A 26358-nucleotide genomic window follows, 5' to 3' on the forward strand; every position below is an offset into this window, starting at 1 on the left:
CATAGAACAAATACTGTGTGACTTCACTAATATGTGGAATCTTTAAAAAGCTGAGCTTACAGAAGCAGAGAAGAATGGTGATTACTGGGGTGGGGAGATGTAGGTCAAAGGGTACAAAGTCGCACTTATAAAAGATGAGTAACTCAAGAGATCTTAAAAAAACTACGAGGACTATCACTAATGATACTGTATTATACACTGGAAATTTGCCACGAGAGATTTTAGGTGTTCTTACCACTACACATACACACAAAGGTGGCCATGTGAGGTGATGGATATGTTAATCGTGACAGTAGTCACTTCGCTATGCATATGTAAATCGTGATACACGGTATAGCTTAAAGCCTGTCAGTCTAAGGTGCTTCATGCTATGACTCCTTGACTGACAATGGACAAGACTGTAATTCATGACTGTATTTAGATCCAGAGAATGGCTAACTACATTTAGATCCAGCTTTGCTACTAGTAAATAAGAGCAACTATGAGCCGATCTTTTGAATAAAATCAGTTAACTCAGATGAGCCAGTGTGATACTGTGATGTAATAAACATGTATATTGTCTCTGCTCTTATTTCCTAGCAAAGAGCTGCTAAAATCCTTGCATTTTCTAATGATGGGGTGCTAAGACTTTTTCTTTTGCCCTATAACAGTTGTTCTTGGTATCTGCAGGGGCCTGATTTCAGAACCCATCACTTTCAGATTCCAAGATCCTTAGATGCTTAAGCTTCTTATACAAAATGGTGCAACATTTGCATGTCACTTATACAATTCTCCTTTATACTTTAAATCACATCTAGATTACTAACAATACCTATGCAATGAAAATGAATGCTATGTAAACAGTTGTTACACTGTATTGTTGAGATAATAATGACAAAAAAAAAGTCTTTACACATTCAGTATAAACGCAATTTTGGGGGGGAATATTCTGAATAAACCTGTGGTTGATTGAACACAGGGTTGGTGAATCTGAGGTTTGGGAACCTGAGGTTGTGGGACTCGGCGCTGCAAAGCTGTGGATGAAGAGGACTGAGGGCACTTGCTCTCTGACCCTGGCTCCTGACACAGTCCTAACCCCTTGGTGTTTTAGGTTGAGAGGAATACCTTTTGTTCAAATGAGGAGACTCAGGGCTGGGGATTTAGCTCAGAGGTTTCGCCGCCTGCTGTGCAAGCGCAAGGACCCAAGTTCGATCCCCAGTACCAGAAAAAAAAAAAAAAAAAGAGGAGACTCATAGTGAGTTCCCAGTTGGGGGCTGGCCACCAGAAACACTAAGCCATTATTAAAAGCTTAGAAATTTTCAGCTTCAACCCCACCCTCTGGTAAGAAGAGCAGAGACTGAATTAATCAATGATGCTTACAAGATGAAGCCTCCAAAAAAATCCCTGAGCACTAGGATTCTGAGAGCTCTGGGCTGGGGGGCACACGGAGGTGTGGAGGGTGATGTGTCTGGTGAGCATGGAAGCTCCAACTTCTCCCTCATGCTGTGCCCTCTGCATCTCTTCATCTGTATCCTTTGGTTTATCCCTTGTAATAAACTGGCACCAGTAAGTGCCTTCCTAAGTTCTGTGAGCTGTTCTAGAAAACTAATGGAACCTGAGGAGGGGATCATGAGAACCCCCTGGCTGACTCAGGCAGACAATGTCAGGACTGAAGTTGTAGGACCCTCAGCAGGCTGTTGCCCACTGGAGAATGGCTTGGTGTATGAGGTTTGGTCACAGAGGTGTTCTCTGTCACACTGAGTACAAGAGTAGCAAAACCAGTTTGGCTTTCCTGTCTCTCATCCAGTTTCCTATCTGTTACTTACAGAAGAAGCCTTGCCTCACCTGGGCCTTGGTAGGCCTGGGGGTGTCCGAAGGCAGTGTCCCAGTTGTTGGCAGTGTTTTTCTGGGCGCCTGCCCCCTCTTGCCGGGCTCCCCAGCCATCTGAGCTCTCCCAGTTCCCAGATTTGGGGGCATTCCAGGCTGACCAGGGGTCACTGCCACCGCTGACCTGTGTGGGGGGAAGAGAGAATATTTGTGACTTCTGGAAACTATGACTCAATTTACCACCATGGCAACTGAGAGCAAGAGGAGTGCTGAAAAAGAAATCAGAAATTCATTAAAAGTAATTTAAAATCTAAATTTCCCCCAGAGCATGGAGAAAAACACAAACAGCAGCATCAATCTGTTTTTACTGACATTAACAAGTAGACCAAGAACAGTGGTACCTTGGTTCACAAAAACTTTTGTTTGCGAACAATTTGGTTTGCAAACAGAAGCGTTGGGCAAAATTTTGTTTTTGTCTGCAAAATGCATCTCAGTTGACAAACATGACTACAGCCATCTTCTCCACACAAACACAAATGTGGCCATCTCTAAAATCGTAGAACAAAGTAAGTTTGTGAACCAAGGTTTCACTGTATTAGGCTCAGCTAGAGTCCTCTAATTTTCCTTCCTAGAATTACTTTTTTGGGCTATTTATTCTCACCCCTGTTTCTACACTTAAATGGCATATGCGCACATTTATGGATTTTAAATCAACCAACAGACATCATACTGAATGTATCTTCACAAGCTGTTTTCTTCACTCCACACTGGATTTTGACATTATAAATGCTGCTGCTGAGAACCTGCTTCATCCACTTTAACTGTTTGGTAGCAATCCATTTTATTTCTAAGTAGGTTTTTATTTTTATTTTAAAAAGTGATACATGTAGAGTAAAAACATTCCAAACGGAATGAAATGATACGCAATTAAGCAACATGACTACCTCCTTAAGATGCCAGTCATTATCTGCAAAACAATTACTACTGTAGAAAGATAAAATCACAAGTTCAGTCATAGATGTAACTGGCTTTTATTTGAGATTCATAAGTCAGGCAGTGTACATCCTACAAAAGAGAATGAGAGTACCCACAGGACAATGGCAGAACTATGGTTTTGTAAGGTGGGAACAAAATGATAGAACAACAACAACAACAAAAACTGAGAGACAAACATGAGGTTACTTCAGGAAACCTTTTTTTGTAAGGATTAAAGCCCTTTTTTTGGAAAGCATTACTTTTTGTTGTAAAGGGTTAAAAGGAACTTCCTTACTTCCCTTAATTCAGGCAGACTGGAATTTCCTATTTCCAGGAAAAACTGGTCTGTGTTGGGACCTATCTGCTTCCTTAACGTTTCAGTTTGATTATGTGGAATTTAGCATGAACATCTCCATTTTGGGTTGGCCTGGTGTGCTGGGAACTAGTGCAGAAGCTCAGTCCAGAGGAATGACCTCCCATAATTTCTGTTTCACACCACTAACACATTCCTTATATATACTTACTTATATCCCAGACATAGAGACCCTTTTCGTTTTTAACATATGAGTGGACCCAAATTACACTTTCTATTTTGTATTTTTCCCCTTCTCTTGCTAGCACAAAATATTCTTAGTATCAACAGACATGGATACAACATCCTTTTACGTGTATCCACAGCATTTTACTGCATTTATTTCCCACAATTTAACCAGCATACAAATGATGTATATCTTGCTTTCCATGTAATACTGCAGTGTACAACTGTGGACCTCTTCCCATGTATCCAGTGGATCTGTGAAATTTCCAGAAGGAAAATCACTAGACTAAGGCAGATCCATATTTAGAATTGACAGATTTTGTCAAATTGCTTTCCAGAGATTAGTTACATTCCCACATTTCTACTAACTTGCTGAGGGCTTTGAGTTGCGTAAAAGGAGGCTATCATACCCCCAAATTATTTTGAAAATAATTTTCTCCTGTTGCTTCAAGTAATTTTATAATTTACTTAATACTGCCATGGGCTAGCATGGGTTTTTAGCAGCATGTTGATGGAAATCACATGTAAGCCAATTTTAAGGCTAAAATAAAATGAAAGAAACATAAATAGCTAGTCCATAGACAGTAGCCCCAGAAAGGACAGCAAACATGGTTACTCCACACAGTGGAGGCATTTTACTTTTATGGGATCTCAGAAGAGTATCATTAATTATTCACATGGAATTTTTTAAAGGGGAAGAAGGACGCTGGACACTGTGAGATTATTACAATGGTCTTATCCTGTTTGCCCACAGGATGTACATCTTGCTTCCTTATCTTAGGAGTGTATGGGCTTATTCCTTTCATTAACCATTTGCTCTCTTTCCCCCTCTGGCTTCCCCAAAGTATAGCTTCCTACTTGTTTCCTATCAGGCTGCTACTTCACAGTCCTATGAATGCCCTGTCTCGATTATATACCTGGACTCCAGAGGCAGACCATCTAGGTTCACAATCCATCTCTGTAGCGTGCTGTTCAGCCTTCAGGAAGTGATTTAACCTACTTTAAAGTCTGTTAGCTTTCTGCCTCAATATTGTGAAGATAATTTTGGAACAGGCAATATACATGGCATCTTATTTCCACACTACTTTGGAGCCTACTAGATAGAAAAATTATTAATAAAACATTAAAATACAACTTTAGGATAATATCTCTCATCTGTTTATTTTTACCCAAGAACTTTACTACTATCTTCAAAATCACCTTGTTGGGTGTGGCAGCGAATGCCTATAATCTCAGAACCCAAGAGGATGAGGCAGGAAGACTGCCAAGAGTTCAAGGCCAGCCTGGGCTCCATAGGGAATTCAAGTCAGCCCGAACTACCTAGCAAGGTCCTGTCTCAAAAAAACAAAATGAACAAAACCAAGAAAACAAGAAACCTAAAACCATCTAAACTTTAGCATTAGAATGTTCAGTTGAAAAATGTGATTTCCTTTGAGTCACCTTACGTTTACTGATAAAAGTGAGAGCGAAGTGTCTTTTTTCACAGTTTCATACTGAAATTTAAAAATATGAAATAGTGAATTTTCCCTTTTATTCATTTTTTTTCTTAAAGTGTTGGTAATTTTAAAATTTTTTATTAGTACATGTTTGCAGTATATAATGATTACACTGATTGTGGGGAGTTGGTACATGGATATAATTAATACATTTTAATTCTTTTTTTACCCTCTTCCCCTCCCTCAATCTTATGGTTCCCTTCCCTAAAACTACCATCTTTAAAAGGTCAATTATCTTCAATATTTTTTTTTGGTACCGGGTATCTTCAATTTTTTTTTTTTTTTTGGTACCGGGGATCGAACTTGGGTCCTTGCGCCTGCGCAGCAAACCACTGAGCTAAATCCCTAGCCCCTATCTTCAATATTTTTGACATGTATTTTGCTATTTACATTTTGGAATTCTCACATAAGAGAAAACATGTGATATTTATGTTTGTGTGTCTGATTTCTTTCACTTAACATTACTGTGTCAAGGCACATCCACTTTCCTACAAATGACTCAAGTCATTTATGGTAAATACAGGAGAACCACATTTTCTTTATCCATTCATCTGTTGAAAGATGACGTAGGCACTTCCAAGATTTAGCTTTATGAGTTATATGGGTAAATATGGGTATCCATGTATCACTATAATATGATGTCTTTAACTCTTTCAGGAAGATATCTAGGTGGGGAATAACTGGGTTGAATGGAATTTCTATCTTTAGTTTTCTAAAGAATCTCCATTCTGATTTCCGTAGTGGTGTTACTGCCAATATGTTTTAAAAACCAAGAAAGTTAAAAGAGAAATTTGCAAAAAAAAATTACCCAAATTGTCTAATGTACGACGTACTTCTCTGAAGTTTTTTTTGTTGCTGTTGTTTTTGAGAAAGGGTCTCACTATGCAGTTCAGGCTGGCCTTGAACTCACTATGTAGCCCACGGTGGCCTTGAATTTGCAGTGATCTTCCTGCCTTAGCCTCCTGAGTACTGGGATTGCAGACATGAGCCACCATGCCCAGGTCACTTCTCTGAAGTTTTAGAATGGCCCAGGGGCTGGTCTGTTTTATACCTTACTAACTGATAGGAGGTGGCCAGCTGGCTGCCTCAGGCTAGAGTAACTGATTTCACTCTAATACTCCTACTCTAATAGCTTTAGGGAAAAAATGGAAGTTACTTGTGATTTTACCCTAAGTCAGTATTAACAGCAGAAAGATGTTTCATCCACAAGACCATGGACTTATAAAACATACAGCTCACAAATGACACTCAGCTCTAGAGATGGACTCTCCCAGTCACCTTGGTGGATACCGGACATGACGTGACTACATTGAGGGTCTGACAACCTAGGACAAACTCTTCCTTCCACAGTTTGATTGACACATTCCCGATGGCTTGAACTATCAATAGTACATATATGATTGTACCATCAGTGGTTCAGTACCATCTGGTAGCAAGACATACAAGTTATAGTCCCATCATGAATGTGTTAAGGGACAGAGTTTGAATCAGCAACATGTACTCTCTGTCCTCCAAACTCTTGAGGTTTTTAGAGTAAGAATATCAGAAAGTACAAAAGTTTGGGAGACTGAGATGACAGTAAGTACAGACAATTAATTGATCATCTGGAAGATTCAGCATGATTTCCATAAGCTGAGGACTGTGAGCCAGGATGCCCAGGGTGCCACAGTGAGGAGCAAGTTTCCATGTGGCAGCAGCGAGTACCACACAGGCACTGGAGTGCAGCTCTAGGCCAGCTGCAGAGGAGCAGAGGCCACAGACCTGGACTGGACTGGGATTTCATGCAGTCTGAGCAAACTGGCCAGGAAGGAATTTTATCAAGATGGAAGAAAAATTTGGAGGTGAACTATAGTCATAGCAAGTATCCTCAAAAAAAAAAAGTATAATCCATTTAACTGGGCAAAAACAATGCTATTATTCTTTCAAAATCATTTTGTTTAGGGCCAGAGATGTAGCTCAGTGGCACTGCGGCTGCCTGGCAAGCACAAAGTCCTGAGTTAGATCCCTGGTACCAGGAAAGAAATTATTTTGTTTAAACTTATAAGCTTGTAATAAATATCACATTATTTGGTTATATATATGATCTTAGCTGTCTACCCAGATTAAAAATCCTTGTATATTTGTTTCTATTTCTGTACTTTTCCAGAATATTCCCCATCTTCTTTCAGCGTGATACATGCTGTCAACAAATCTGTCCAAGCCCACACCACTGGCCAGGCATGGTGGTGTATGCCTGTAATTCCACCACTCTGAGAGCCTGAAGCAGGAGAATTCTAAGTTTGAGCCCAGACTGGGTAACTTAGTGACTTAGTAAGACCCTGTCTTAAAATAAAAATATAAAAAATGAAAAAAGGGCTAGGAATGTGGCTCAGTATGAAGGTCCTGGGTTCAATCCCTGGTATCTTAAAACCAAAGCAAACCAAAACAAAATAAAGAGCGCGCACACACACACACACACACACACACACACACACACACACACACAAACCTAAAGCACTGGAAAGTGTCTTCTCTGTCTTCATCGAGGCCCTTGTCCTTACTCCCCTTGCAGAGGGGCTTCGCTGGCTGGCAGGGCCCTGCCTTTCCCATCAGTGCCTCTACAGACTCAAGTGTGAGTCTCTCTAAACTTGCCCTTCCCATACCTTGGTCTCTGGCTTATAGGACAAAGGCTCTCAACCCCAAACCTCCTCTTAACCACACACAGTTGGTCACACTAAAACCTATTCTGCTCCTCAGCTAAGGCTTCCGATTCTGAGGCGTCTCTTCTATCCTTTTCTTCTACCTTTCCTTCCTCTTTCTTTCTACTGGGCAACATCTTCATGTTCTCTCTTTTTGAACACTTTACTGTATGACTCCTTCTGACTTCCTGTAAACCTCATGTAATTAAAAACACTTCATTAGGTCTCATCACCCATGGAATAAATTTTAAGATCCTTAGACCATCCATGACTCAAGCAATTCTGCAGAATGGTCCTTTCATTCTGTTCTCCATGCTCATTACCTGTCACAAATCCTTACTCTAAAGTTTCAAACTTCACCTTTTCCCAGACTCTTCTACATCCCTTCCTTTTCTCATGCTATGCCCTACCTGCCTGAAAAGCCTTCTCCTTCATCTTCCTGCATTTTATCAGTCTTATCCTACCTAGAAAGCTTTGTCCTTCCCAGAACCTACTTGCTGACATTCAAGCATATCTTTCCATTCCAATGTCAGCCTTCAGTTACAGTTATTTGCATTTTAGTTGGTCTAGTAAGTCAGGGGCACAGCCCTGTGTTATTTAAATAATTCTCCGCAGAAGGTTTTCAAAATGCCTTGCATAAAGTGGTATCAACTTAAACTGAGCCACAGAAACTCACTCTCCAAAAAAAACGTTTATTTGAGAACAGCAAAGGATTCCAATCCTGGGTATGTGTGCTATGGTGCACCACAGGTGCATCTGAAGAGGACAGAGCAAAGAAAAGGTTTTAGAAGAAAAAAAGGGAGAGAAGTCCATGTAAGCTGTTTTTAAAACAAACACTGCTGGTTACTGGGCTTGCTGCAGTAGTTGGCATAATCCATCGGTGAAGACAGCCATTGTCAGGCCAGTGACCTGACAATATGCAATTGGCTTATTTGTGATATAAGAACACTTGGGTTTTGAGTCACTCCTTGCATGGTTCCTGTTATAAGCATATTTGTGGGAGGGGTTCTCCTTCATGGGCTCCCAGCTCCTTTTTGTTAGAACTGACATAAGAGATTCCATTTGATACTGGGTATCTTTCATAGCAGCAGCATTTTACTCAAATATTTTACATGTGATGGTCTTGATAATTTTTACGAAAAATATAGTACTCTTAGGCGGACATCTAACCTTCATAACATATTATTTCACAGAGAAAGAAGTCAGATTTTGCTTATATATAATGACTTTCTAGGAAAATAATTTGTATGGTTGATCACAGAGTGATTTTCAGCATGCAACCACAGGAAAAAAATGAATTTTAGAATACAACATCACTATACTCTTAAAATAACATCACCTGGGTTATGAAAGTGGTCTCAGCTACAACAGAAAAGCTGGAAGGATACAGACAGGCATAGGTGGATGGAAGGCTAGACAAATATGCGAGAAAGCAAGAACAGTAAATATTAATGATAAATCCTAGAAGGTGGGTATATGATTATTCACTACAAAATCTACTTTACTTTTCTATGCCTGAAATCTTAAAATGTTGGAAAATTCAACAAACAAAATTTGTATACACAATCACTTTCTTTTGAGCTCCATTAGAGGGTAGACAAGAAACACAGGGAAGGGTTAGGACCATCAGAGTCACCTGTCATATCTGGTGCCTGTGAACACGCGGCCTGGCACAGATAAAGTGCTTATTTAAAAAGTATTTGTTGGGCCAGGGATTTAGCTCCGTGGTTCCGGTGCCTGCCTTGCAAGCGCAAGGTCCCGAGTTAGATCCCCAGTACCAAAAAAAAAAAAAAAAGTATTTGTTATACAAACACTATCCCAGAATATGTCTTTTTGGATCCATAACAAACATACTTTAATGTGCCTTCCAGTGTAACTAGGTGGTTATATCCAACTCTCTTCCTAAGCCTTTTCCCCAACTAAATTAAATGTTCTATAAGGGCCAAGAGCAGTATATTCAACACATTTGCAGATTTAACACTCTAAATTTAAAAGGTATCTTATTCCCATAAGGCAAATGAAGAAATATATTTACATTGCCTTTGTTTGAGACTAATTTAAAGGTATTCATTGAAAGGATTTACAGCATTGGCTGTTTATCGGAAAGGAGATAGGCTGGTACCTGACTGTAGAGCCACAAGCAACACAGAAGGGAGTCAGAGTGACCAGGAAGGGTGGGAGTGACAGTGTAGGATGACTACAGGAAAACTGTACCCATGACAAATAGAGCTGTTTGTTGCTTACCAATGGAAAACTTTCTGAGAAATGCAACACTAGGTGACACTGGATCATCCTGTGAGCATACAAACCCAGATAGTATAGCCTACTGCATACTTGAGCTACACAGATTATATACGTGATATAACTTAGTACTCCTAGGGCCATGATGAATAAAATGTAAGATTAAATCAAATATAAGAGAAAATGAGTCAATCAAGAGACATGGTAAATGTGATACAGGTGAGACTCCTGCCAGTGTAAACAGGCAGTGTTTTACAGTAACCATTAAAAAATAAGTAGGAATATACTCTAACAGGATAAAAAATCCTATATTAAATACATAAACTAGTAACATAGTCACTAGTTATTGTTACTGAATATCATGTAATTGTGTGTGCTATGCTTTCATAAGGCAATGCAGCAGGTTCTATTACACCAGCATCACCACAAATATGTGAGTGAAGTACTGCACTACGATGTTAGGACAGCAACATCATCACTAGGCAGTAAGAATTTTCATTTTTATTATAATCATGGGGCCACCATCACATATACAATCCACTGCTGACCAAAAATGTTACACTTAATATAAAAAAATACAGTGAATGTTTAACTATTTTAAAAATATAGTAAAAGAACATTGCTATGAACTTCCTTCAAAATACTCCTCTTTGCTTTGAATACACTTAATCCCATTGTGCTTGTCACTTTTTGAAATATTTCAAGAAGTCCTCGTTTTGTGAGTGTCTTTGCTTGAGCTCTTGTGGCTACCTTGATGTCCTGAATTGAATCAAAATGTTTACTTTCCTCGGGCCGGGGATTTACCTCAGTGGTTCTGCTGCCTGCCTCGAAAGTGCCAGGTCCTGAGTTTGATCCCCAGTACCAAAAATGTTTACTCTCCTGGTCATTTTTCACTTTGGGGAAGAGCCAGAACTCATGAATAAGGTGAATGAGGACACACTGTAATGGTTTTATGAGCCTTTTTTGTTAGATGGTTTTTATCAGCTGTATTCACTGTATTTTTGATAATATCTTGCAAAGACATGAAAGAAGATTACCAGAACCGTTTCAGAAAGTGGCAGTAATGATGGGATAAGAATGTTTGAAGTGAAGGGAATGGGCCGGGGATTTAGCTCAGTGGTTCCTCCGCCTGCCTCGCAAGTGCAAGGACCCAAGTTTGATCCCTGGTACCAAAAAAAAAAAAAAGATCTGAAGTGAAGGGAAGAATTTTGAGGGGAATTAATGGCAATCTGTCTTTTACTGTAATAAAGTTTTATTTAAACATTCACAGTAGTTTTTATTACAGCTCATATACAGTGTATAACTTTAAAGGGGACAGGAGGATATTGGTCCACTGAGTGGTTTTTAAATTTTTTTACGAAAGTGTTGGAATTTGATTCAAGTAAATTTCACATGGGTACAGAGATTAAGAACTTAAGCTCTGAAGTGTATTTGAGTTTGAATCTCAGCTTTACCCACTTAGCAGCTTTCACTCTTTCTTAGCTTCCACACTTTTAAATTGGGTATACTACCATTATCTTCCTCAGGGCTTTTGTTAGGTATTAAATGACATAAGGTATATAAAGCATTTAATCTGGTATGTGGCACATAGTATGCATTCAGTAGAGCTACCTTAATATACAGGGGGGTCATAAAAATAAAAGAATAAAGATTGGCTGTTCTTTGAGTAAATACCCACCTGAGTAGTACAGGTATTAATTAATGCTACAAAGGAAAAGTTCAGGCAATTATATTTCCATATTTCTAATATGCCAGATCACACTACTAGAGAAGCTTTTAAAAAGATACTAGGCACACAGGATATTCTCTATTCTGGTCAAAAATCTGTTTTCTTCAAATAGATAAAAAAAGAACCATGTCACCATAAAGCTCAACAGGAACCTGAAATTTTTAGGCTTTTGGCACAAATAGTTTTAGTTTGTGCTGAGAGCTATATGCTAAGAGCTTGGCATTTCCAAAACCTAATCTCTACTGTAATGATCTCTTTGGATACTCTGGCCACTGATTTCTTTTCTACCATTCCTAATAAATCCTTTTGTCCTCTCAACTGCAGACATCTGGTCACAGCATGACCCACTCTGATGCCTGGTTGAAGTTTCAAGTTCTGAGGTCCTGTTTTAGCCTTTCCTTCCACGTCTCCCTCTTTTCTCATTTCTACAGAGCCAGAGCCACATCTTTGGCCTCTTCCACTACTTCATGGTACCAAGGCCTGTCTAACTCACTGTCACTCACAGAATTAAAAACTCTTCTCCGGGACCCACTGCCTATGGGACAAATGCACAATTACATTTTAGTGGAAGTCTCAGCTAGAAGGGTTTCAAGGCCCTAATTCTTTAGTAGTTTCTACTTCAGGTTACCCAGTCCTAGAAGAGCTTTCACAAGATACTTTACCTGAAACAATCACCTCACTGGGAAGAAAAGTTTACTTGGAAGAATGTTAAATATTTATTTCCTCTCGCATCCAAGCTTGAAATTTACCTTATTTATGGAAGAAGAAGGAGAAGGAGAGGAGGAAGAGGGTGGTGACTGGCTGAGACTTTCAATACAGCCAATCTGAGCCAAAATATCCACCTTAAAATAAAAAAAGTGCTCAGTGAATAGAGTAAAAATGAGTATACCAGAACTTTTAATTAATAATAGCAAATTCATGGCAGGCCTAGATTCACCAGAAAATTCTAGCATGCCACTCACAGACATTACATGCAAAATAGCCCCAATTATTTGGTGGGTTGTCAACAATGCATTAGGATCTTCTGAGGTCTGTCGCTTGGTATTGCAATACACTACTACCAAGATATCAGAAAACAGTATAAGTGAAACACTAAAAACAATCAGATGTTGCACAGATGGAATGAAACAAGTATCATGCATGTCATACAGCCAATAAAACAAACTCCAGAGAAAAAAATACAACACTTCAAAATGTTAATATTTTGAATTTGCTTTCAAAGTCATCAAGCATGTAAAATCCAGCCAAGATAAGCAGAGGCAGGCCAGGGATTTAGCTCAGTGATTCCAGCGCCTGCCTTGCAAGCACAAGGACCCGAGTTCGATCTTCAGTACCAAAAAAACAAAAAACAAAAAAAGGTGTACAACAAGATAAGCAGAGGCATCTTGTCACCTGGAAGTTAATACAGAGCCAGGTGAGTCCTACTGAGCTAAGCTGTGAGACGCACAACAGTCCAATCAGTTTATAAATTCAGAAGCAAAAAACAGATGTCTTCTGGTGTGGATTCCTGAGGTGCTTATGAGGCAGCATCTCTGTGAGCAGAGATTAGTGACTAGCTCCCGTAAGGCCAATCAATGGCCAGATTACAAAACAACTGTCAGAGACAACTGTGGAGCCCAATTTCCAGACCTCAAACCCAGCTCCATGGCTGCTCAGTAGGGAATTCAGTGTTATATAGTGTTATACAGTGTTATGAGAGGTATTTTTCCAGCTACAATTCTCTTGTCAATTGGTGGTATTATTTTACTTTACAGATGTAAATAAATGTCAATTTGGAAATCAATATGCAAATAAAATAATCAAGATGGAGTAACAGGCACTGAGGTTAGGTTCCCAGTTAAAACTGAAAAAATGATAAAAAACTAAAAAAATGATAAAATATATGAAACTACTCTCAAATCACTGGACACTAGGCAATAAAAGACAGTGATCCTGAGATACAGAAAATAAACAAGGTAAGCTGTCCAGCTGCCCCAGTTTACTGGAGAGACTTTCTATGCCACAGATCAGGGATGGAAAACCCACACAAAGGCCAGGGCTCTCTGGCTTGTAGAGGCAGAGCTGTACATCTCAGGCAGAATGCTGGATGAGAAAGCCCTGGAGGTGTGCAGAGGTGCCCCAGGTCTGAGGCTGACACCTGATCGTTACTTCACATAATGAAACTGCCCAGTCAGAGAAAGAACCATGTGAAAGAATTCAGAGAACAACCCTCATACAGGCCTGTTCCACCAGCCGGAACATAAAACTTCAAAATTCACAGTGCCTCATGTATAGTATCGACAAGGGTTTTACTTTGGGACGGGGGCAAAAATATCAAAATAAATTTTATTATGCTCCAACTTGTAAAAGCTTAAAGATAAACCCTGAAAGAATTAAACTGTTTCAAAGTAACTTAAGCATATTCCAAAACAAGGCTAAAAAATTACCGCAATACAAAAATATCCAGTATAAAACAAGGTTAAAATCACAGAGTCTGGCATTAAAAAAAAAAAATCAGGCATGAAAACAAGCAGAAAAACATGACCCCACACAAAATGAAAAATCAGCTGGGTGTGATGGCACACACTTGTAACCCTAGCGCTCAGGAGGCTAAGGTAGAAGCATTGCTACAAGTTTGAGGCCAGCCTATGCTACACAGTGTGTTCAAGACCAGTATGAATTGGACAGTGAGACCCTAACTCAAAAAGAGGGCGGGGGTGCAGCTCAGTGCAAATGCCCTGGGTTCTATCCCTAGTACTGCCAAAACCAAGTTTAAAAAAAAATAAAATCAATCAAGTGAAGCTGACCCAGGAATGACACACATGATAAAATTAGCAATATTTAAGAGTAAGAAAGCTTTCCAACACTACCTGCCTAGAGGAAACAGTGTGGATGGGCTCCCAAGAGGTGAGAACTAACTTCAAAGAAAAACACAATACTCTAGTGGGTTGAAATATATTGAATCAACATAAAAGCATGGGCCCATTATACTAGGAAAAAGAACAAAGATAGGAAAACTCACTAGTCACTATTCAAAGAAGCTATAAAACAACTTAATTTGAAAGTCGGCAATTTAAAAAGAAAGAATTCTGTAGTTAGGGAGCTAACTAGCTCCAGCTGATGAAGCAAAATGCCACTATACAGAAGGAACAATTTTATTGATTCAGGCAAGGATTGGAAACTGGTGGTAAGCCATTAGGCGAATGACTAGTAGTGCTTAATTAATATCAGATTTCTTTCTGGTCAGAAGAAGAAAATACACAATGGAAGCAAAAGACTGTTGCCAACCTAACCCAAGGGTGTTCTGATCAATAACAGTGGGTTGATGAGATATCCTGTCTCCTGTGATAAGAAACCTCGATGTGATGTAACATGAAACACACAACTTGTAGGAAATACTGATGATAAAAGAACAACGTACATAAGGAAACAGACAAATCCAGAAGACAGGACTCTACAAGACAACTGGTTACATCAGAATTTTTACATTTTTCTAAAAAGTAGGAACTATGCTAAGAAAAAAGGAAACTTCAAAGGATATATAATAAGATGTAATGCTTGTTCACAGCACAGATACTAGTTCATAAATAAGTTATCAAGGACATTCTGAGTTAGTGGGGATAACTCAGACTGGTCTGGATATTAGATGACATGAAAATTTATTGAACAGAAAAAGTAAGGATTTAAAAGGTTATGAACATATACTTTTATACATGGTCTACTTCTGGTTTTTAGTATTTATATAAAATTTGTATTTGTCTGCATATCCTTGTTCACATAAGAGAAAATAAGATGTACATATTGATAGCTACAATGGTGGCAAGGTGATGTTTTTCTTTACTTAGCAACTGATAACTACAAAACAACAGGGTCTAGTTTTATAATATTTTGTTTCTCATATGACATCCTTGAAGAACCCAGATAAGAGGCAAACTACTACTCACATCAAAAGACAGTACAATCAAGGTGAAGTCTTTATTTGAGCTGTGGCTGCCTTTATGTCTTGAAAGGATTAAAAATTTTTACCTTTCATGGTCATTTTGATTTTGGGGCACAGCCTCAGGTTGGGCAATTCCAGAACTGGTGAAAAAGGTGGATGAGGACATATTGTGATGTTCTTATCCGAGAGAAATTGCTATGAATGACTGATTAACAAGAGGTGATCAAAAACAGTGTGTTTAAATTTTAAAAATTATTATAGTAAAAAGTATGTTGTCATTAACCTCCCACAAACACTCTCCCTCATTTCAAACACATCTATCCCATCATTCTTAGCAATACGTCTTTTATTGTAATAGGGTTAAAATTTTTAGCACCATATTTTTGATCACTCTTGTACTTTTATATTATCATCTTAGGGGAGAGGCTCTGTATGCATCAATGGTCCACCTTATTACCACATGAGGAAATCCTGAAAGTGCCTCAGCCACATACTTCTACATTCTGTTTATTTGTTCTGCTGTCACTTGGCCCATCCTGCCATGGCCTATCATGCAAATACACCCAAGTACAGTCTCCTGCTTGGAAGGGAAGAAGCAAAGAGGGAGAAAAGAATTTGGCGACTGGAAACTTCCAGGGCAAGACTTTTCCCAGGGGTACACAGTGAAAATGAATGGAAAGTTACCACTCATTGTTCACAAAACAAGAAGGCTGCTTTTGGTAACTGATCTGTATGAAGAAAACAAGTCTTTATCAAACATTCATCTTTTATTTCTTTACCAAACATTTCATCAAACATTCACATAGTAACAATGTACAAATTGTGCTAGAAAGTGGGTATAGGAAGCAAATAATATCTCATTCTTATACCCAAGAATATTTTGGTCAGAACGATTGACAAAGATTGCCTCAAAAGAGCCTGAAGAGATAATGAAATCCTGTAATATAAAAAGCCTAACTAGTTCAGCTCAAAATACGAAAGAATTTGTAAGTTCTCCTAATTTGTTCTTTACAAATCTTTAATTCAAAAGATATAATTCTACAAATGAACCTCTCCTAACTTTAGAAAAACACACATTCTTTTAAAAACAAAAGCAGGCCACAAGAACAGCCTAAATCCACTTATAGCCAGTTGAAGCAATAGTACAGACTGGAAATTATCAAAATAAGTTTAAATCACTTACATCCTTTGCTATGATTCACATCATGAACCCCAAATGTCAATTTTAAGTGTTTATGTTTTAAATGAAGAAAATTATTTAAATAAAAGAACAGATAAAATAAATGGATAATACTTACATTAGCTTAGAAAGTTCACTTATTTTGTTAGGCCAAAGCCTTACAACAGGTAACTTTATGTGCAAAACAACTAACACAAGACAATTTGCTTTCAGACAGACCAGGCTGGTAAAAGTCCATGTGAGGCTACCGTGGCTTCCCCATGACAGCTTGCACTGAGTCCTCTAGGGTGTAATTTAGTCTTGCTTTTTCCTCTTTTCCTCTGCCCAACTTTACTCTGCAAAGCCAGTTTCTCCCTCACTCTGAACTTTTACTTTTTTATTTATTTTTTTTATTTTTTATTTTAACTTTTACTTTTTTAAATAAACTTTGTCACTGCTAAAAAAAAGTCCATCTGAAATGGGCTGTTAAAGATATCACTGATAAGAGGTTGTGCGCAAAATGCTGACTGGCTTTTTACCACAGCAGCTGTAAGGTTAAACATCTTTGCTTTTGTCATGTTTCCAGTTAAACAAAAACAAACAAGCACCCACAGAAACAAACCTATACAACAGATTTCATTACATATATTTCTGAAAGGTTCTCTAATGAACACAGCTATCATATCATACAAGTCAAGGATCTGTGATAAGGTTGGTACTGACAGTCTAATGCAGTTTTGAAGGCAAATGTCCAAAAACCCTGTGAACAGTGGTATACAATACTGTTTAAAAACTCCTGTAACTAAGTAGAAAAGATTGATATTGGGTGCGGGAAGACATAAAGGGCCTTTTTCATAAAACTTGTAAAGAGACAATCCTCATAATTATGAGATGCCTATAGTAATTATTAGCCTCATCTGAGGTAATAAAATAAGCAAACCTACTACCTTTCTTTATACAGCTTTTAAAAACTGATTTGCTTTTTAAATGGTCTAAAAATAGATTTAAATGTTCTAAAAATATGAGAAAGCAAAATGTAACTCCAAGACTGCTATTGCCTTTCTCATCCCGTAGCCAGTAAAAAATTATTTTATAATAAATATCAGGACATGGAAAATTTCTGCATAACATTAAGATGCTACATACCTTTGCACATTTAAATCCAAACTGTTAAACAAACAAACAAGCAAACAACCACACACACAAAACACACACAGACACATAAAGAAACCCTCCAGCCAGGCATGGTGGTGCATACCTGTAACTGTAATCTCAGCTCTCTGGGAGGCCAAGACAGGAGGATGGCCCCTGGGCAACTTATAAAGAGCCTGTCTCAACATAAATAAAAATGAGCCAAAGATGTAGATCAGTGTGAAGGCCCTGGGTTCCATCCCCAGTACAACAAACAAATAATTGGAACTGTATGTGGAGACGTAAATGTTTTTGACTGGGTGACCCCTCAGATGGCCAATGCTGAGAACACAGACCAGGCCAAGACAGAGATACAGGAAGAAATCTGGAAGTCTTATTATATTTCAAGGTACCTTGTGATGTATTTATGACTGAGCAAAAAATTCTTCATGCAAGTACAGAGTACTTTATTGTAGTAAAAGGCCTCCTGTAAGATACCGGGAATCATAAAAAGATAAAATCTTTGCTCCTTAAGCTCGTAAGTTTACAAGTAAGTAATATAATCTGTGATAATAGTCATAAATAGTGCTAAGAGACTTCAGAGGAAGGAAGGAGAAGGAAGTAAGAGAAAAAAACAAAAAAAGACTTCATGAAAGACATAGCATTCGAGCTGAACCTTGAGGGATGGACAGGTGACCGAAAGATGGAGGAGTCCTTCCAGGATTCTTAGAAGAGAGCCCAAGGTATAGAGAGAGATAGGATAGTATGGGGCAGGTCTACAAAACAAATGGTATGGTTGGAGCCTGACACACCTAATGGTAAGATAGGCATGGGGCCATGTGGAGGAATCACAGAACTATAACTGAGGCTGGGAAACTAGTCCAACTTCAAGTCTAAATTAATTTCTTCTACAATTTCTCTACCATGCAAGTGTTCAGAGTCTGCCTGTAGAACTATTAATTGATTCATAGTGACTACCTCCTAAGAAAGTCCCTTGAATACAGAAAATGTTTATTTTAGGAGCCATCGGGGGAGCCCTTAAAGTTTCTTAATCAAACAGCTAACATATTTAATGTCTCGTTTTAGAGGCAGTAGTATATAACAATTATTAAACACTAACCAAGTACTGCTCCAAAACTTTAGAACAATTTTTTTCCATTTACTTTTTCCAACAATCTTATGATATTGTACAGATGAGGCACAGATATAAACTAAGTAGCTTATCTTGAGTCATACAGAAAGCATGAGATATGGGATTAAAACCTAGGCAATGTGACTCTGGAGCCCAATGCCACACTGTGCAGAGACTCCATCAGGACACTGGTTCTCAATCCATTCCCTCCCCCTAAACATGTAAAGGATGCAGAACATGCTCATCAATAACAAGGCTCACAGTGGCACTCAGTTTTAAGGGAAAATAAAAACAAGGCACAGAAAAAAAGTAACATTTCAGGGAAATAAACTGGAAAGTCAGGAAAAGAAAGTGGTTTATGAGGAAATCATGAGTGATTCTGCGCTACTTTGAGATACAGAGCTATTCATCAAAAAGGGTAGAAATTGGGCAAACTGAAAATTCAGGATTAGGAGACATTTATAAGGGCATGGTCTATGAGCCCGGAGAGGGGACAGTAAGGAGAGAGGCTCAAACAAAACAGGTTACAGGGTCCAAGTATACCCCTTTGGAGAAGGAAATACTTAAAATGTCTTCTATGTGTCTGATACCACTTTATTCCAACTGGTCAACAGTTCAGGAAGCAGCCCTGTACCAAAGCCAGTCATCAAACCTGGGTCCAATAAAGCTTACATGCTTCCCATTGCACCAGTGTGTCCTGGGCAGGGGTGGAAAGGGAGGTGATGAGAAACCATGAAACCAAATATGGAGACAGTCAAGGAGAAGTATACAGAGAGCAAGAATTTTAACCAAAAGAGAACCGGAAGTTTTATTCCAGGTACACATATTTTCCTAATAAAGAAAATAAAAAATCTCTCAAGTTCTTCAGATAGAAAAGCTAGGTTTATAAAACGTTTAACTAATGCTTAATCTGATTGTTCTTATTTTGGGGGGGGGGGAACCGGGGATCGAGCTAGGGTCCCTGCACTTGTGCAGCAGGCGGCAAAACCACTGAGCTAAATCCTCGGCTCCAATTGTTCTTATTCTTTAGAAAAAGTACAAACAAAAATTTTCCATTTCTCAAACTACAGACAGTGACCTGAGATTTTTAAAAGATCTGTGGTGAGAACCTTTTAAGAATCAAGTTAATGATATAATTTCAATACCAATAAAAGGATGAAAACAACAACTACAGCCCGGGATTTAGCTCAGTGGTTTCGCTGCCTGCCTTGCAAGCGCAAGGACCCGAGTTCGATCCCCAGTACCAAAAAACAACAACAACAAAAACAAAAACAGAGATCTATTTGGGCTGGGGATTTAGCTCAGTGGTTTCGCCGCCTGCTTTGCAAGCGCAAGGGCCCGAGTTTGATCCCCGGTACCAAAAAAAGAAAAAAAAAATGTTTGGTGAAAACAACAACTACATATATTTTTTATATATATATACACACACACACACATATCTACATATATACACACACATATACAACTACATATATATACATATGTACATATATATAAACACATATATACAACTATATATATATTTTTTTTGGGGGGGGGGGGTACCAGGGATGGAAGGCAGGCACTGGAACCACTGAACTAAATCCCCGGCCCATACTAACATACACACACACACACACACACACACACACACATATATATATATTTTTTTTGGTACCAGGGATCGAACTCGGGTCCTTGCGCTTGCACAGCAGGCGGTGAAACCACTGAGCTAAATCTCTGGCCACTAATATATTTTTTAACAGCTTCTGAGAGTTATTACCATCTGCTGGTTAGTTTATTCTAGTGGTACAGCTACAACATGAGATGCTCTTGAAATTATAAAATACCAGACAACTAATAATGAAACTAGTATTAGTCACTGAAAACCACTCGTCTCTTCCAAAGGTACTATGATGACTCTCCTCATCCACCTAATACAAAACAGGTTACTAGAGTAGGAAAAAAGTGAGCATTTCATTCATTTCTTGCGTTTCTTTCAATACATTTTCTACATACTTTGCATCTATGGGGTGTGTGTTTGTTTACTTGACTACAAGAAACATTACCTACACTGATGTGCCTTTGAAACAAAAAATTCTGCATCCTAATCTGTGCATCTCAATCTCCTCTGATTCCTCTTAAAGGCAGCCACTGTATGGGTATGCTGTACATTACTGGACGAGTCCTGCTGACACTTAACTTTGTTTTCTGCTGTTAGAAACAAAGCTGCAGTAAATGTTTTGTCTAGAATCTGTATTCTCAGAGTGCATCTCATCTCAGTATGAACTCAGAACTGCCGGGTCAAAGGGGCTATGAACTGTAGATATCAATATACACAACCAACTGGCCAAAAAGGCCACCTACTTATCCTTCATCGGTATGGTTGTCAGAATGCCTACTTGCCATACTTTTCCTCCTACCAGGTGGTATTAAAATGTTTTTCTTCTACACTAATTTGATAGAAGCAGCTCAGAATAACCACTTCCCCAAGTTTACTATTTGTATTTACTTCTTTTTTATAATAATCTCTTTATACCCTTTGCCCATTTTTTTCTCGAGCTGTTCATTTTTTATAAATTTCTAACAGTTCTTTGTATATTAATGGAATTAGCCTACATCCATTACATGCTAGAAGCATTTTTCTAGTTTAACATTTCTTTTTGACTTAAATGTTTCTAGTTTAATTTTACCTTTTTTTTGAGACAAGATCTTGCTATGTAGTTCAGGATGGCCTCCCAATTCACAGTGATCCTCCTGGCTCAGCCTCCCAAGTGCCAGGATTACAGGTATGTGCCACCATGTCTGGCTAATACTATTTCTTTTTTTTTGGTACCGGGGATCAAATTCGGGACCTTGCGCTTGCGAGGCAGGCTGCAGAACCACTGAGCTAAATTCCTGGCCCTAATACTACTTTTTGATATTCTCTACATGCTGCTAGACATTGTATCAGACTTAGAAAGGCCTTTTATATTCTAATGTTACAAGAAATGGCACATATAATTTCTCCAAGTTCTTAAATACAGCTTCATAGTTTTCCAAATTGGACTGTTTCAATTCATCTACAGAATAATACATCCTATTCCTTTTACAATTCTGGTCAAAACTGTGGTCAAACTCCTAGACTGTTTTTACTCGCTTATTATTAAAGGAAGGAAGCAATCACAGAGCAGTGGCCTTGCTGACACCACTTACTCCTCTTACCTTTGTGACTGCTCAGAGGGTATTCCAAACTAGGACTTTTAAGAAAAACACAAGGAAGTGCTATTTTACACATTAAGTTACACATTGATGAACTACTCTGAAATAATCATTAAAAATACAAAGTCAAGGATTCAGATAAATGAAAGAATAGTAGGGTCCAAATAAATTACTGAAGGAGACCTTCTTTTAAAAGATACGATTTAAAAGAAAAACAAGATGATCAGAACATGGGATAGCAGAGAGCTGGGGATTAGGGGGAGTGATCTTCAACTCGCCTGCGTGGGAAGAAGCAAGTTTAAATTAACTGATTCAGAGACAGTGAACAGATGTTGACCTAGAAGTTGGTTCAGGCCACCGTGCTGGAGATGTGCCCCTGAGGGGTGGAGGCCCAGCCTTCCCCATGTACCTGCCTTCAAAACAAAACTGTCGATAGAGAAAGCCATGCCATGCTTAATGCATAACATCCCTAGAAACACACACTTGGAACCAATACAATTGTCTTATTGACATTCAAAAAAAGAAAGAATGAGCAAACCTGAGAGCAGAAATCTTTAAAGTTACCAATTAACAACAGTCACCTGGTTTCTTTCTTAGGGCATCTGTCATGGTATTTATAGAAGGAACCATGATTTTTGCCTATTTAAATTGTACTAATATCCTAGATAACTGAGACCAGAGATAGCTGTTTAAAAACATTTCTATTTGATTTAAAGTAAACTAAAATTGGGATGAGGACGTAGCCCAGTGGCACTGCGTCTGCCTGGCAAGCAAAAGGTCCCGAGCTCAAAAAAACAAAACAAAAAAACACCAAAGTAAACTCAAATTAATTATGGTCATTATTTCTGAATTTTATTTTTACTTTTTCTTTGGCTTCCAAAGGATCTGACTAGATTTAATGCTAAATTAGATTGGTAAACCAACTTTTTCTAAAAAAACAAAAAGGATTGGTTTAATTACCTTTTAAATAAGCTGGGGAAAATTCAGAGGTTAGTAATCAATTAATATTACTATACTTAAATACTAAGACATTTTCTTTGTAAAAGAGCAAGATTTGAACCTGATTTTGAATTTGGGTTACTGGCTAACACCCTTGAGTCTATCCTGAGATAGTGGCTTGAGTAGGTTCCTTGAATTAAAGTTAAGATTAATATTATTATCTTTTGCTTCCTTCACTTCTTCTACAATCATTTCACTATTTTCTCTTTTACTGAAATGTTGTCCTTTACTTAATGGCAATCCATTTCATGGATTTCTTTTTTGTAACTCTGTGAATCTCAATTGGGCTCATTATGTTCCCAGGGACACTTGACAATGTCTGCAGACAGTCTTGGCTGTCACACTGAGAAGTCAAAGTGCTATTAGCAACTGATGGGAAGAAGCCAGGAGGGGGTCCTGAACATTCAGCAGCACACAGAATGGGTCACAGTGATGGGGTATTAGACCTCCAATGTCAATAGTGCCCAAGGGAAAATAAAGGTATAACTTTCTTCACATTTCACTGTAAGTAACCTTTAAATGACCAATGTTCTCAAGTACAGTATTTCAGAGTAACAAAATATAGAAAACTGTATAACTATGGTGATCATTTTGCCTCTGAATTTTAAAGATCTAGGTCAGACTAATTTGTGATTCAGGATGCCTAGAAAGACCTTTTATTTTTTTTCACCCCTCCCTAGAAAAACTTTTTAAATGTATATAGTTAAAATATAGTACTTTAACTCTCTTGAAAGGTTATTTTAGGGTGTGTGTATGTGCATTTTGTGGTGCTTGGAATTGAATCCAGGGCCTCATGCATACTAAGTACTTTATCACTATGCTACAGCCCAGGCCTCTTAAAAGTTTAAGATATATTCTGTAAGCAAATAATTATAAATGATATGATAATTAGGCTTAGCATATTTGAAAACTTTTATGTAGTTAAAAAAAAAGAATATCTCCTAAGGCTCATTCATTTCTAAAGATGTTTATAGAAAATTTTGATACCCATCTTCTCAATTTTCTTCTTGTCACTCACTCTGGATAAGCTTTTGGCAATAAACACAGATTTATCCAAATTGCTCAAATTTTAATTACAACTAAAGCTTTACTGTATTTTTTCTCAAATTACTCCACCATTCTAGGTCTTCTAGAAGCAACACAATAATATGACAAGTGTCACGTACCTGGGTCTGCTCATGACTTCGACCTGTATCACTTTTATCAGCAAGATGAGGGGATTCTAGCTCTGAGAATGGGAGCCATTTGCCAAGATCTTGGTTCAGCCACATCATTGACAATGACCTCCTCAACAGGACTGTCTCTTCTTTCCATGCCCTCACTTCAGAGAGTATTTACAACTTCTGATGTTTGTATTCACAGTATGACAGACTTAGAAGCAACTCTCAACACCCTGTCTTTTCTCTTATAGACAACTTTGAAGACAGTCTTTTGTAGTCTTAACAGGTGAGCTCTTTGTTAATACCCAACAGAAATGCACACCAAAAAACCTAAGTGCTACATTATTTATGCTTTCAGAGGATGCCAATAGCTATGATGCACTACAAGCTTTCACAAATGCACTTTGCTTTAAGTCACAAACAGCAAGATGATGCAAGACATACCTGATTGTTGCTATTGACAGCTGATGAACTGGTTTGAGCGATACTTGCTGAGAGGGAATCAAGGAAAGCTTGGTCAGCCACTGAATTTCCACAAGAAAACGGATCTTTTCCATCATTGGGTAAAATCTGTGTATTAGAAAGAACTTCAATTATTCTCATAGATTAGAGTCAGTGATTTCAGAGTAGAAGCCTTTAAGGGCAAGCAAGCCTTGTCATGTATTCTGGAAAAGGAGTTTACACTATTCAGTGTTACACATTTTCCTCTAAGGACTGCTTTTGCTGTATTACATAATTTGATAAGTTGTATTTACATTGTGAAACTATTTTTTAATTCCTTGAGATTTCTTCTTTGACATGAGTATTTAAAACTGTGTTAATTTCTAAGTATTTTGGGATTTTCCAGCTATCTTTCTGTTATGGGTTTTATTTCCACTGTGGAATTAAGTCCATTGTGGTCTAAGAGCTACTCCCATTTTTAGCAGTATATATTTTAATTTTTAGTTTAAAAAACCTTTTTTTGCAGTGCTGGGGGTCAAATACAGGGCCTTGCTCATGCTAGTCATGTGCTCTCCCACTGCTGTATTTTTCCTTTCTTTTTAAATGTGTTGAAGTATGTTTTATAGTTCAGAATATGGTCTACCGAATGTGTATTGTGCTGTTGTTGGATGAAGCAGTCCACAGATGTCCATCATATTCAGTTGACTGACACTGCTGTTAAGTTCAACTGTGTTCTTACTGACTGTTTACTGGATCTATTTCTGCTGAGGGGTGGTCATGTTCTTAAAAGACAAATTTAAAGATGTATGAAACAACTATTCCTTTTTAGAAGAATTCTAGAAGATGAAATCAATGCCAATATCAACCTAAATTTTCAAATTTTTCTCAATCTTGTGCATTTTTAGGATTCCATATGCCTAGTGCATAAAGCTAAAACAGATGTAAACCTCAGACCCATGGACTGAGCCCAGGTGCATGGGAACCATCTGGAACCATATGGACAAGGCTAGTGTACGTGCTTGTGCACACATTTCTGAAGGTAAAGTCTACAGATCTCATCAGATTTTCCAAAGGGTTTGAAACTCACCATCTGTCTCTCAAGAACAACAGAAAGAGCCTTCCTTCCCATTCTGCAGTCGGGCCCTAGGAAAATATCTCCCCAGGGGCATTCATTCTCTCTACTGGAGGTGGATCAAAGCACCTTAATTCTTGAGCTCGCTCCAGTTTTATTCACAGGGCCCTAGGCAACTTTAGTTTGTCACCCAAGAAAAGAGGCAAGGACATCAAGTTATCTAGTAACTTGTCTTAAGAGACCTACAGACAACCAGCAGAGGGCAGCAGGTGGCTGACTGAGAACAAGATGTGTCTGACTGGGTGTGTCCCAGGGACACTTCTCCAGGGTGATACCATCCCTGGCACCTATCACAGGTATCAGGTAATTCTCTCAGCAGCCCATTCAAAATACTCTTCCATCTAAGGGAACAAGGGAAGGAAGCAAGAGGCATCTTCTTTCAGAAAATCTAAATTTTGTTAATTCTACAACAAATAGTGCTCTAGGCAGCAGCTATTATGTGATATCAGCAAAGGAAAAATAAGAGACTTTTAGTCAGAAAAAGCAAAAGTTGCTATTCCTGAGAGGAATGTAATCTAAATATCTTTAGTCATTCCTTGGAGCTTGGGCCTATAGGTAACATTCTTTTTTAGTTCTACTGTACTTCGATGCATTTTATATAATTAGAGTTTACTGCAAATATAATGGAAATTTTATTTTTTA

The 26358-nt window shown here is 38.3% G+C and overlaps 1 protein-coding gene across 4 annotated transcripts in view; it reads right to left on the reverse strand.

The window, feature by feature from the left end:
• The window catches only part of Snx9 (sorting nexin 9), a 91190-nt gene that overhangs the window by 37509 nt on the left and 27323 nt on the right, over positions 1 to 26358 (reverse strand). For all 4 annotated transcript variants that reach the window (XM_087193421.1, XM_004856831.4, XM_087193419.1 and 1 more), the window contains exons 4-5: positions 24588 to 24713; positions 1825 to 1990 (exon numbers count right to left, since the gene is read on the reverse strand). In XM_087193421.1, the coding sequence (XP_087049547.1) occupies positions 1825 to 1990; positions 24588 to 24713 (292 nt within the window). The remainder of the gene's footprint in view (positions 1 to 1824; positions 1991 to 24587; positions 24714 to 26358) is intronic.

This window comes from Heterocephalus glaber, unplaced genomic scaffold (assembly GCF_053883595.1).
Source record: "Heterocephalus glaber isolate CG9 unplaced genomic scaffold, H.glaber_assembly_v1.0 deba00001592, whole genome shotgun sequence".
Classification (NCBI taxonomy): domain Eukaryota; kingdom Metazoa; phylum Chordata; class Mammalia; order Rodentia; family Bathyergidae; genus Heterocephalus; species Heterocephalus glaber.